Raw genomic sequence first — 12,647 nt, 5'->3', positions numbered from 1 at the left:
ATAAGCCACCCTATCCAGATAAATTTTCATTTATCTTCGGAATTAATACAATAAATATGAATAATAAAAATTCGGTCTAAATTCAATAATGAAAATATTCTCCTCAATCCGTGTCTGTTGATTGAATTTTTATCGGTTATTTTTCAGAGAAAATGTTTTTACATATGAAATACCTTTTAGCCGACGAAAAAGTAACAATGATAAAATGCTAAAAGTATGTCGACGCAGGGAGCGGGGTTAACTGTGAACGGAACTGCTTGAAAAATGTTTATGTCGTTATCTCTTGAGGTTCTTAACTGGGTAAATGACACGTGTTGTTTTCAACGATTACGTAAGAAAATAACATAAAGTGCTAACTGCGGCATGTATCTCAGAAATTGTTGACTTAATCATGAGAAAGAAAAATTTTCGTAATTAAATTTCATATAAGGTTTTTTTCAAATTGTTACTGCATCCAAACAAAAGTATTTTAAATTTTCATTTTTCCGAATTGTTGAGATATCTAGCAAAATTTTTTACTTATAAGCAAATACAATAACTTCGCTAATACTGGATCAATTTTTGTGTTCCAGTCCTACGAACAGGTAATCGATATTGCTTTTAATAACTCTCCAGCTATGCAGATGTATATTTCTGGTAAATAAATATAATTTTAGAACAAGAAAAATTAAATTAGGATACCTATANTAACTTTTCGACGGACAAAATCGACTTTTTAAAAATTTATTAATATTAATTACAAGAAATAAAACTTATCTAGACTACAAGAAATTATAAACAAGATTGAACCTGGACTGTGTGAAAAAATGGTTTTTTATATCCTAGTTGCTTGCACAGCAAAATGAGCCACGGCGATGATTTTGATGATGCATGTAATACCTTTGTAATAGCAGGTGTGCAATAGGTATACCGTGAGATAATTAGAGGACAACACATATCAGTAGAAACGAGTCCGTGAAAACGGGAACGTTAAATTAATCACATCTCTTTTTACTCTGTTGTTGCACATTTTCATTTTAAGAATAAATAAATCATATAAAATAGGTAACGTTTCTAGCGCAAGTAAAATGAACTTTTAGTGGAATTATACAGTGTCAACATCATTAAAGATAGTACAACTGTAGGGATAGATATACACGGGCAAAAGATTAGTATGCTTAGATTTGCAGATGATATAGCAGTTTTAGCATCTAGCAAAGAGAAGTTTGTGATAGCTTTAAATAAAATGGAAGCGGTATTGACAAAACAGTATTGTATGAAAATAAATAAAAGTAAAATGAAAATGCTGGTATGCAAGGGAAGAAAAAGTAGTGAAAGAGCGAATATAAAGATAGGAGGCTAAAAATTAGAAGAAATGGCTGATTTTAAGTATCTAAGAAGTCAGATAAGTTAGGACGGAAGGAGTAGTAAGGATATAAAGCAGAGAATAGCGCAGGGTCGAGTCGCGTGTAATAAAAATAACTTATTTCTATGCTCGCGGACGATATATTTTGAAATTACAAAAAGATTGTTGAAGGTATGTGTTTGGGGCGCGACGCTGTGCGGGTGCGAAACATGGACGGTGGGCGCGGCGGAAAAGAAAAGGTTAGAAGCGTTCGAAATGTGGTGTTACCACCGAATGAAGAGGATACCGTGGATAGAGAAGATTAGAAATGAAGAGGTAGTAGATAGAATAGGAGAACAAAGCAGTCTATAGAAGTCAATCAGAAATAGGCGAGATAGGTTGGTAGGACACTTTAGACATGAAGGTCTAGTCAGAGACATATTAGTGGCAGAAAAAGGAGTTAAGAGGAGAAGAGGTAGACCTAGATTAGATTACTGTTCCCAAATAATTAAGGATATGAGATGTTCTAGTTTTAGAGAAATGCGAAGATTAGCTCAGGATAGGAAGGAGTGGAGGTGCGTGTCCAACCAGTCTTAGAACTGACGATCTTATAATGATGCTGATGTACCTTATTGTTTTGGTACATGTAGCATGTATGTTATCTATAAACACTTCCGTATTAAAAAGTCGTTCTACTGTTTACCTTCAATACATATTTGCTCTTTATTTATTGTTGATATGAATTGTAAATTAGGCGCCTGTTATATTTCTGTTACGAATGTATAGCTACTTCCTTCTTTCTCTTACAAAAAAAGTGTATATACTTAATATATATATAATATAAAAGAAAACTACAATAACAGAATAATAAATGTTGCTTTTCACTAAAATAAATTTTATTTGCATTTAAGGTTTTCGTAGTAGAACAATTGGGAAGTGTAATGCAAGTGGCCCTCAGCTTTAATGGTATGGTTGGTGGAATTACATTAGGGCTGTTTTCTTTGGGAATGTTCTTTCCTTTCGCCAATTCAAAGGTACTCAAACTCAGACAGAGCAATTACAATTTCTTGTAAGCTCGGTTTGACGCTATTCTTACTTACTACTAATTTATAATTATTAATAACTAATTTCATTGGAAAATTAAACCGCTATGAGTGGAAAATATTCAGCCAATTGTTTTAAGTATCTTCTACAGTACTTAATCCAAAATGCGTTGAATTAAAATGCTCTTTCTAAATTTTAATTTCTATATGTATTTGTAGTAGTTATTAAAAGTTTTTTTATTATTATCTTTTAAAAAGGTTTGTACTAATTCCAAACTCACGTAACTAAGTTTCCACCATAGTTGAGTCAATTTGAATCGTCTCAAAATAGAAACAAGGAGACTGTGGTAAATTAATAANAAGAATACTTTAATTTGTATTAAATATACAAGTTCTTCCCCCCTATCAGTCTCTGTGAGCTCAAAACTGCTAGAACCATTGCTTCGAGTGGTCGAAATTCACTTTTGTGAACAATTTGTTTAATCGCTTTCTTTGTGTTAAAAATTGTTTGAAAAATTAAATTTAAAGGAATTGTTTGTAAATATGTATGCAACACATCGTACACTTCAGCATAAGAAATTGCTGATACTAACTACGTAATACTACTTTGTGGAGTGCTGACAGCAATTTCTTTTATATATGATATTAGTCTCGCGTTGGTAATGCCCACGTTTGAAGTGGGCGAAACACGTGTCCGCTCAATAAAATTATTTTAGTGGTAATTGGGGTGAGTCTTCTACTTTAATTAATTGAATTGTCTCATTATACAATGTGGTTGATTGCACAATCATGTATTGGCACAAATCGTTAAAAAAAGAATTTTATCGAAGATAAACACGATTTCAGTCTCGGTCAAATTATAAAATATGTAAAAAAGAAATCCAGAGCAGATCCTTCAGATGTTTTTGAATATTAGACGTGAATAAATTTTCATTCCAGAATTCAGTTCTTAGATACTTACTTATTGCTTTCGTAGAAACTTCTTGTTTACAATTCTCTAATTTTTCCAAATATACCTTTTATATAAGAATGTAAAACAATCATCTTAAAATACGTAATGGAAATGCAGTTCAGAATGTTTGTAGAAGGCTCTATAGCCTTTTGTCAACTTTGTATTGGATTTTAAACGAGGAGAAAACTGCAGATACTCCATTATGAAATATTTTTTCATTTTCATAACGCTTTTTTGTGATTTTATTAAACAATTATACGATCCACATGCTATTCCTGTATAAAGTTCCTTGCCCAGGTTTACAAATTTTGCCAAAAGGTAGTGTGTGCCTATTTCACGTATCCCTATATGAACTTTACAATAAACAACAAAACAATAGAACAATTTTATTGATAAACAACTATAAAAATTTTGAAAAGCTATTGAAAAATAAGTATCTACTTAAATGAAGAAATTCAGAATTTTTTCCAGTAAATATTCTTGTTTATTAGCAAAATACAACGTATCCAAGGTTGGGAGCTTTATCAAAGCCAGTTACTTATTTATTCAGTTTTCTTCATTAAAGTATTCAATTCTGGGTGATTATGAATAATATAGATAAGTATCTACTTTGCATTTTGCATTTAGAATAGATTTTTCAGAACAGTTTCAAAGTTAGTATTTGAAATAGGAAATCATTTGATTCTACTACTACAAATACATCATAGCAACGATTTTTCGCATATCTGGCACTTGTTCAGAAATACAAAAGAAACATGATATTCCCTCAAATTTTAAATTAAAATTGTTTAGGGTGCTTTAGTGGGTTCTATAACTGCTATTGCAATGGTTTCATGGATGGCTTTAGGACAGCAAGTGGCAGTTGCAAATGGCGATTATAAACTACTGAAAAAGCCAACATCAACTGAAGATTGTCTTTGCATGAACGATACTGGCATAGAAAATATTAATAACAATGTGGCTGATGAAGGGTAAGTAAGGAAAAACAAACATGTTCTGAGTTGTTAAAAGCTCTTTTTGGTATAATCTAACGAAAAAACCTCTCGTTGAATCATGCTGATAGTCCAGTAAAATTAGGTTTTTATGTTTAAAAAAATTAGTTACCATCTTTTTTTTATCGATTTAGTTTCGTGTTTAGAAAAAAGAATTAAAAATGGAACACGAAATCACCGTCGCTTCAAAAATTATTCAAGGTCAAAATTCATAAAAAATCGTTTTTTGCAATATGGCGCTTCCTATGGCTTTAAAATCAATTAAAGTCATTATAAAAATGAAAATAATGTAAAAAAGTTTAAGAAACCTTTATTTTAATTTCAGCAATGACATTTTATTCTTATATCGGATTTCGTATTTATGGTATTCGGCAGTAGGATTTTTTCTAACAATAATCATAGGTTTGATAGTATCATTCCAAACCGGTCCCCAAAACCCGGCAGATGTCGATGACGAACTTTTATCTCCTCCTGCTAAGAGTACTTACGAAAATTTACCAGTATTTTTAAAAGAATGGCTGAAAATTCCCTTAAAAACTAAACCACAAAACTGTAATAATATTCCACTTAAGGGCATGGTTAATGTAACAGTAGATTTAAGCGATGAAAATGTTAAAAAGTAATTTTTTCTCTTGATTCGTTTTTAATTATTATTTACCAGACTGATGTAAGCTTATTATCGTGTACTGAGTGTTTAAAAAATATTGACAAAGGGGTTATTTCTGGTAAAAATGGTAACATTTTACAATTTTGTATTATCCATCAATTCTTTTTGTTACTTTCTCCACTTTGTTACAAAAAATTTTTCTCGATATAAAAAATTATATCCACTCCGTTTAGAAATTGTAATGTTTATATATATATTACGCTATTAATATAAAACGTAGTGAACTCCTAATTTCCTAATACAACATTAGTTAATAAAATTTTTATAATCTATGCATGTATATATATTAGTTTGTTTTTTATTTTTTGTTACGATGTAATACAAGCAAGTACCTAATTAACATTTAAAAAGTACAATATTGTACATAATTATAAGAATGCAAATTAAGTCTAATTATATTTTAAGTACTGAATTATTAGTATTATAAAATAAGTACCTACATATATGACCTCAAGTATTATTTACATCAAACTTTTAAAAATAAAAAGCCGGTGAGTTTCAAGAACAATTTTTTATCGGTAATCAAATTATTTGTATATTATTTGCTCAAAAATAGGTAGGTAAAATATTTTTTTTTATTAGCTGCTATGGTTTTTTTATTAACAGGAAAGTAGTGATCAACATTATATAGAAAATGTATTTTCCGTACCATTCGTTTCTATATAATAATGCAGTAATACGAAGTACAAATGTTTATATTTAATATAATAAAATATTTTTTGATGAAATGGTTTGTTATTTAACATAAATGTAAATACATTACGATATTCTTCTAATATCCGTTTTGATTCTGACACAATACATACTGAATTCATTCCGATTTTTTTACCACCACTTTTAAAGTGGAAATTTGTTTTGTTAATTCGGTTGTTCATTATGAATTTCAGGTTCTATATAAAGTAAAGGATAAAACATTCAACTATTTATAGAGATTTGACTTCCTGTTTCCGCAAAATATTTTTTGTAACAGAAATACGATCAAATGCAAGTAGAAAACAGGTGCGGAATGACTGGTTGCATGTCTTAGACATGCGTGAGTAAAACGTACACCATAAATTTTGGCGCGAAAAAGTTCTAGTTCTTGGAGTATGTACTTTCCCGAGTATCGTGAACAGGCACGAGGGTATCAAATGAAAGATGCATGTAAGAATGTAAGTACCTATATGGGATCATCCACAAATAACTTTAGCAAATTGGGAAGAGAGATGATTCCTCTTGATAAGTTCTAAATTCAAACTTAAAACTACAAAACTGCTATAAAACAAAATGTGGCGGAGTTTTCAGACGTTACTCTCCTATTTAGTAGAGGGGAGTCAATAATTAATTAATATTGCTTAATTATAATAATATGGACAGCCCCTAAGCGCAAAAAAAACTCAAAAACATTGAAAATATTTATTGTGACACTACCCATGACTAATAAATACACAGGATGTTTAGAGTAAAGCCATCTAATGAGACTAAATGATTATTATTCGTATTTGTAGTCAAATTTCGAGAATTTTACTAAAGGAAGGTAATTTTAATTAATTTACGACTTTATATGTATATATTATAATATACTCAAATGGATTTTTGTTTCTTTCTTTATTTTTTTTAATGTATACCCATTTAAAGAAATTGTCTTTTAAAAATTTAACTGCAATTTCTTATACGTATTTGTATACGAGACAGTAATTGTGATTTGATTATAAAAATGTAGTTTTCATAATGGTAATATTTCAGAATAATTAACAAGCATTTATTTTTTTAACGGTAACATTCTAAATTTAATGTGAAATGGTTACTTATTAGTAAATTGTTATTATAAATATGCTGATGTCAAGGAAAATCAATCATATAAAAATGTTTATATTTATTTCCAAATAAATACATGTTTAATCAAAATAAAAAAGTTATAAATAGAAATTTAGTTTGTATAAATTAGGTGGAATGATTGCCTTTAACTGCTTATTTCTTTTTTCTATCTTGAGTACATTTTGGACAATACCATTTACCTTTTGGTTTTGTTGTTAAACCAACACAAGCAAAATGAAACCATTCAATTGGACACTGAAATATAAATTCATAAATTGTTAACAAACCAAATTAACAACTTATAACAAATTTATTAGACATTTAATTCACAAATTAATGGAAACAATATCCACTATACTTACATCTGGATTATCACAGCCAATCATCTCTCCATAAGACACTTGGTGGCAAAGACAATATGTAGGTTCATTAGGATCTACTGGCATGTCCAAAACATCACTAGGGTGCGCAATTCCTGCAAGTGCTGGCAAAACTGCATCTATAAGCATAAAAGTCAATAAATATTCTACTAAAATCATGAGTACTTATTGCTTCCTGTTTTTGAAACATTAATAAGAAAATAAGGAAATAAAACTAGGATCATATTCATATAAGTTGTAAAATTCACCTGCAGCTTTTGTAACAGAAACTGTTCCACCACTGATGGCAGATATAGTACTTGAACCTTTTTGTTTTTTCTTTTTTATTCCTCTTCCTGTACCAGTTGAATCTTCTTCACTCGAATTCCCTGACCGCTTTTTCTTATTATCTTTAACATCTTTAATTTTCTTCCTTCCTTCTGTTTAAAGTGAATTTTATATAAAAATAATGTGCTAATTTAAGATACATATAACCATATTTAACATAATTATACTATACATACTTTTACCAACAGAATTTTCTTCTTGATTTCTAGATTGGCTGATTGCTTTATCTTGAATTTCAGCTTCAAATCTTGCTAAATCTGAATCTAATCTTCTTATATGTTTGTCAACTAATTCGTAAGTCTGTATTGCTAACTGTACTTTATCATCGCCATATTCCTATAGTTAACAAAGAATTACTTCTCTGTAATTTATTTGCTTTAAACAGGATCAACAAAATTACTTCATTTATACCTTGGCTTTGTTGAAGAGACTTTGTATTTTATCTAGCTCTTCTTTCTTTTCTTCTGGTATTAAATTTTTCTGATTTCGCAGATAATTATCAGCTAATGAGTCAATATTCTTCATTAAACCTTGGGCCCTTGTATCCAAGTCTCTCATTAGGGTAAAATTTCGTTGTAATTCTATGGGTAAATGTTCCAAACCTAGAACAGCTTCAAATTAGATTTGTGTTTTCTAAAACGTATTTTTCCATTACTGTCTAAATAATGCTCCAAGTACAAAGCCGAAGTCATTGCGCTATGTAATACAATTGGTTGCAAATTAAGGTGCTGATATTATTCTCTCTTCAGATAACTATATACCTATTTATTAATGTCTGTTTAACTGCAAAACTCCCAGTTATCTTAATTTCAGCGCAACACGTTCCTAATAAAACGACAAACAATATAATTTTTATAACTCCGTTTAGTTCTTAAATGCTACATTACTAATGAAAAATAAACACACATTGATAATATAAACACATTATGTGAATGAACAACCGACGTCAGGTCATTTAACCTAAACTTGGCAGCTTGGCAGCTGGATCATAGAGCTGGACAGTGCTATTCTATTTAATTAATTATGTCCATAGACAATTATGTCCATAACTACAGTCCATAAACAAGAATTATATCTTATACTAAGAATTAGACGCACAATTTATTGGTAATATTTAAATCGGAGGATTAATCATATCAGGTGCCAGTTCACACAACTGGTTATTAACATATAACCATAATCTATGGTCATAGATTAAGTCTATGGATGCTATGGTCCTATGGATTTAAGTCCATAGATTAGATTAAGTCTTCATTCATTTGTCAATGTTTATTCATCGATCTTGCATGTGCTTCTATGCACGTAATTTTGGTTCGTGATTAGTGGCTCCCATTCGTAATCTACCGTGGCTCTATCATTTTATTCTACCCTTTGTAGATCTATTATCTATGATTTTATTCAACAATTGTATTCTACTGGAAGATGTGGAAAACTGACCGCAGACGTTTGTTGTAATGATAATAAACAAAGAATATAATATCAACTTGCAATTAAAATGGTGCGCCATAAAAATAGGTACATATCATTATTTAATGTTCACTGTTATTTAACTGATTTAATTAATTTTTAGGTACATCATATTCCAAATTAATGAGCAAAATACTAAAGAAGAACATAATAAATTGAATCTGAACAACAGTACCTTGTATAATGCTATTTTAGAAAGATTACAACAGCTTCATGGTGATTTTGGTGTTGCAGCATGTAAAACTGGATTTGTAGCAAAATATTGCAATAAGGAAACTCGAGTTGGTATAATCCGTGTAAGGCATGGACCTCACAAATTAATCACTAGTACGTTACCATTAATAAGTGAAATTGAAAAGAAGAAAGCAAACATCACCATTTTATATATAGGAGCAACAATGCAAAAGTGTTTCCAATTTCTTAAAAAGTATCAAGAACAAAAGGTTGAACAGTTTTGTGTGAATTTAAAAACCATTGAGGAAAAAGAAAATATGAAGAAAATGCTGATGAACCTTAGTAGTATTGAAAACATGATGTCTTAATTTGGTAAGCTTCATACTGTTTTTTATTTTTGGTATGACTTTTTTGATAGAATATACACATTGTGTGTATATCATAGTTTTCATCTAATTTGCTTTTCATGATCTTAAAATTTTTGTACATGAAAAAAAAATTTAATTAGTGCATGTTGAGCATCTACTTCAATTCTTTAAAACAGTTGGTTCCATTGATATTCCATCAAAAGTGTTTAGTAAACTGTTTTTAACATGATGCTTAATTCCTACAGGCCCTTGAGTTTTGCAATGTATTTTGCTGTAGATAATTGACTTCAGCACTTTGTAAATGTCAAATAATGAAGAAATATTCGACATTGGACATTGAAAACAAAGCCTAAACCTTGCAAGAAATACACCCATCATCAAATGTGAGTGTTCTTAATAGATTTGATGTTAAAAAAGTTGGATATCACACCACTAAAGGTTGTGCAAAAATGTCTTAGAGCCAATTTAAATTGTTCTGGTCTGTCTGAGATATATTGCTCAATATAATCTTTAATAAATATAACATAATGAACTACTCTAATTGTGGATGTTAAGAAGTACCCATTATTGCCTTGATAATTCATGTTTCTATTGAGTTATGTCTGATGATTACATAACAGTAAACGCCCACCATCTTTCAAAAACTTGATGATGATAGTGTGGATTATAATATAAAAAGGGGCTCATTTGGGCAGTTTAATTGACTAAGATTTTTTAATGCACTCATCATTGAACATCTATGGTGGTGTGAATACTATATATTTAATTATTATTCCGCTTACAACTGTTGTGCACTATAATTTATAAACAGATTTTACAATTTCTTAAATTACATTTTTAAAAAACTGAAAAATGCTCATGAATTGTGCATATAAAATTCCTCAACGAAAAAAGTGTACAAATCGTGAAAATAAAATTTCATTTAAATGAATCCAAGATAAATTGATGCTGAGGTGATTCAGGGTGAAAGGAGGTGAAAGAACCTCTGAAGAAATTCGCCACTCGTGTTAGCGAAACGTTAGGAATCAACTCCAACCTACGACGGTCTTTAGACCCGAATCAGGACAGCACCAATTCACCTACTGGCCGCGAAAGCCTTTAGCAATTCGAATTCAAGATATGTTTTATTATTATTATTATTCTTTATTTAGATCAGATCAAATCAACGGGTGTACATCCTGTATATACTTAGTAGTATTAAAATATTTATATACATGCATATGAACATAAAGAGATGATGCAAGTATGCATTCGTATAATTCATGAATGAATAACTGTATGTCACGAAACAAAAGGGTATATGTTAGTGGGGTGATTAATTAATACGTGATTACGTGAAGTAAAAAAAATGTAACGTGTTTTTTAAAATAGGCTATAGTATCTAATTCACGACATATTAAAAATGGATAAATGATGAGTTTTATTCGAAAATGGTAAAATTTTATATTGATGCAACTTTGCGCAAAAAAAAACAGGTTGTAATGTGTGTCTTATATTCTACAAAAATTCAGAAGCGCTGAAAATTTAACAACTGATCTAATTATCGTAAATCACTACATAGTATAAAACAAAGTCTCTTTCCCGCTGTCTGTCCCTATGTATGCTTAAATCTTTAAAACTACGCAACGGATTTTGATGCGGTTTTTTCTAAAAGATAGAGTGATTCAAGAGGAAGGTTTATATGTATAATACATGCATAATATAGAGGTTTCTAATGTGTTGTCGTAAATAAACACATTTTTTGCGCTTACATTGCAAACGCTGGCTGAACCCTACGAGATAGATCAAAATAATGTACCACAATATTGTACATCTTAAAAGGGTCTACGAAAAAGTCCGGGATGGTATATGTCTATCTCTTAGGGATAATCCACAATAACCATTTTTATCCTTTACTTTTTATGAGAAATAATGACTTATTTACGAAGCGATTGTAGGCAATACAGCATTAATTCCTATCCAATTAAGCACTTAAAATACATTGTGCATTTAATATAGATCAATATAGACCTACAACATGTAATTTAAATGAATATTGTTGAAGATATTACAGATTTAAAATGCAGGGACATAGCGATTGCGGCGGTAACGGCCGGGAGGCCGTTTTGTATTTCCTAATGACAAGAAACTGTGAATGTTGTATATAAAGACATCCTGTAGCATATTTAGTATGTTCAGGAGGTATTTTTTGAAGATTTCCCCTTTTCGATAATAATCTAAACAAAGCAAAAATATATTTAGTATCAGCATTGCACCCGTGGGAAGCTGGGGCGGGTCACTAGTTAATAATAATTTAAAAGTACACAAAAGAGAATTATAAAAATGAAAATAATGTAAAAAAGTTTAAGAAACCTTTATTTTAATTTCAGCAATGACATTTTATTCTTATATCGGATTTCGTATTTATGNGCATTAAAAAAGTCCGTGTAGCGTTTAGCCATTATTTAGACACTACATTACAATAAATACGTGTATATGTATTCTATGATATATGGTCACGACATCTGTCGTAGAGTAAAATCTCTTATACAATTTTTAACTGAATTTTAAAATGTAAGAATTTTAAATTGCATCGGAATTGAAAACAAATTAAAGAGACTATGAAAGAGACAAACACCAAGGAAGTAAGTCATTTATATTGAAAACAAACTTTTATAAGCAATGTTTGTCTATATAATAGCAAAATATTACTTAGTTTTTTGATGGTTCATGATAATAATGTTTTAGTTTTTTGCTTTTTGATAAAAAGAATGATCTAAATTCTGTAGAGAACTATTGCAGTGAATTCGAATTTATTTGTTTTAAAAGATTGGCTCAATTACATGGTTAATAAATGTATACTTTTATAAAAAAAGTTCTTTTCCTCACCTTTAAACATCTATTCAAAGCTGTAGTCGTTGCACCTAGGTTGCCTCAGTAAATAAAAAAATATTTGAGTCTAATTTTTAAGTTAAAATATGTTCATCTATAGTACATTACATTATTACATTTTTTGGAAAATGATATTATTTATTTACGTGCCACAATGCATGACTACACAAGGGAAGTTAATCCCAGTGTGTAGACAAGGTTCATTATAAGATAAATCACAACAAACATTAGACTTTTTGATAATTCCACAGTGGCAATCATTTTTTATTTATTTATGTCGGTATA

At 29.8% G+C, this 12,647-nt stretch overlaps 2 protein-coding genes and 1 long non-coding RNA gene across 4 annotated transcripts in view; 2 read left to right on the top strand and 1 right to left on the bottom strand.

Annotated features, from left to right (window-relative positions):
* The first annotated feature begins 2,204 nt into the window (after positions 1 to 2,204).
* LOC108741468 (sodium-coupled monocarboxylate transporter 2-like) lies at positions 2,205 to 5,656 on the top strand. Its single transcript, XM_025977821.1, has 3 exons — positions 2,205 to 2,358; positions 4,112 to 4,290; positions 4,637 to 5,656. The coding sequence occupies exons 1-3, from the start codon at positions 2,266 to 2,268 to the stop codon at positions 4,932 to 4,934; spliced, it is 570 nt and encodes a 189-aa protein (XP_025833606.1). The 5' UTR covers positions 2,205 to 2,265; the 3' UTR covers positions 4,935 to 5,656.
* Positions 5,657 to 6,845: 1,189 nt separating this feature from the next.
* LOC108741466 (inhibitor of growth protein 4) lies at positions 6,846 to 8,448 on the bottom strand. The gene is made up of 6 exons (XM_018476286.2): positions 8,138 to 8,448; positions 7,894 to 8,084; positions 7,659 to 7,818; positions 7,404 to 7,574; positions 7,138 to 7,274; positions 6,846 to 7,030 (listed from the first exon to the last, which is right to left on the bottom strand). The coding sequence occupies exons 1-6, from the start codon at positions 8,172 to 8,174 to the stop codon at positions 6,929 to 6,931; spliced, it is 798 nt and encodes a 265-aa protein (XP_018331788.1). The 5' UTR covers positions 8,175 to 8,448; the 3' UTR covers positions 6,846 to 6,928.
* A 1,288-nt stretch (positions 8,449 to 9,736) lies between these two features.
* Positions 9,737 to 12,647, top strand: part of LOC112905425 — a 6,273-nt gene continuing 3,362 nt past the window's right edge. For both annotated transcript variants that reach the window (XR_003231777.1, XR_003231776.1), the window contains exon 1: positions 9,737 to 9,874. This is a non-coding gene — a long non-coding RNA (uncharacterized LOC112905425). The remainder of the gene's footprint in view (positions 9,875 to 12,647) is intronic.

This window comes from Agrilus planipennis, unplaced genomic scaffold (assembly GCF_000699045.2).
Source record: "Agrilus planipennis isolate EAB-ADULT unplaced genomic scaffold, Apla_2.0 scaffold308, whole genome shotgun sequence".
NCBI lineage: Eukaryota > Metazoa > Arthropoda > Insecta > Coleoptera > Buprestidae > Agrilus > Agrilus planipennis.
The sequence above is the reverse complement of the archived record's forward strand: the minus strand, read 5'-3'. Positions and strand labels throughout refer to the sequence as shown.

Coding starts and splice junctions, on each gene's coding strand:
- LOC108741468 (XM_025977821.1), top strand. CDS start 2,266: ATGCAAGTGGCCCTCAGCTTTAATGGTATGGTTGGTGGAATTACATTA. Junction 2,359..4,111: donor TTCCTTTCGCCAATTCAAAG/GTACTCAAACTC, acceptor AAAATTGTTTAG/GGTGCTTTAGTGGGTTCTAT. Junction 4,291..4,636: donor AACAATGTGGCTGATGAAGG/GTAAGTAAGGAA, acceptor TTTTAATTTCAG/CAATGACATTTTATTCTTAT.
- LOC108741466 (XM_018476286.2), bottom strand. CDS start 8,174: ATGACTTCGGCTTTGTACTTGGAGCATTATTTAGACA. Junction 8,085..8,137: donor CTTGGAGCATTATTTAGACA/GTAATGGAAAAA, acceptor AAGCTGTTCTAG/GTTTGGAACATTTACCCATA. Junction 7,275..7,403: donor TTCTGTTACAAAAGCTGCAG/GTGAATTTTACA, acceptor TTATGCTTATAG/ATGCAGTTTTGCCAGCACTT.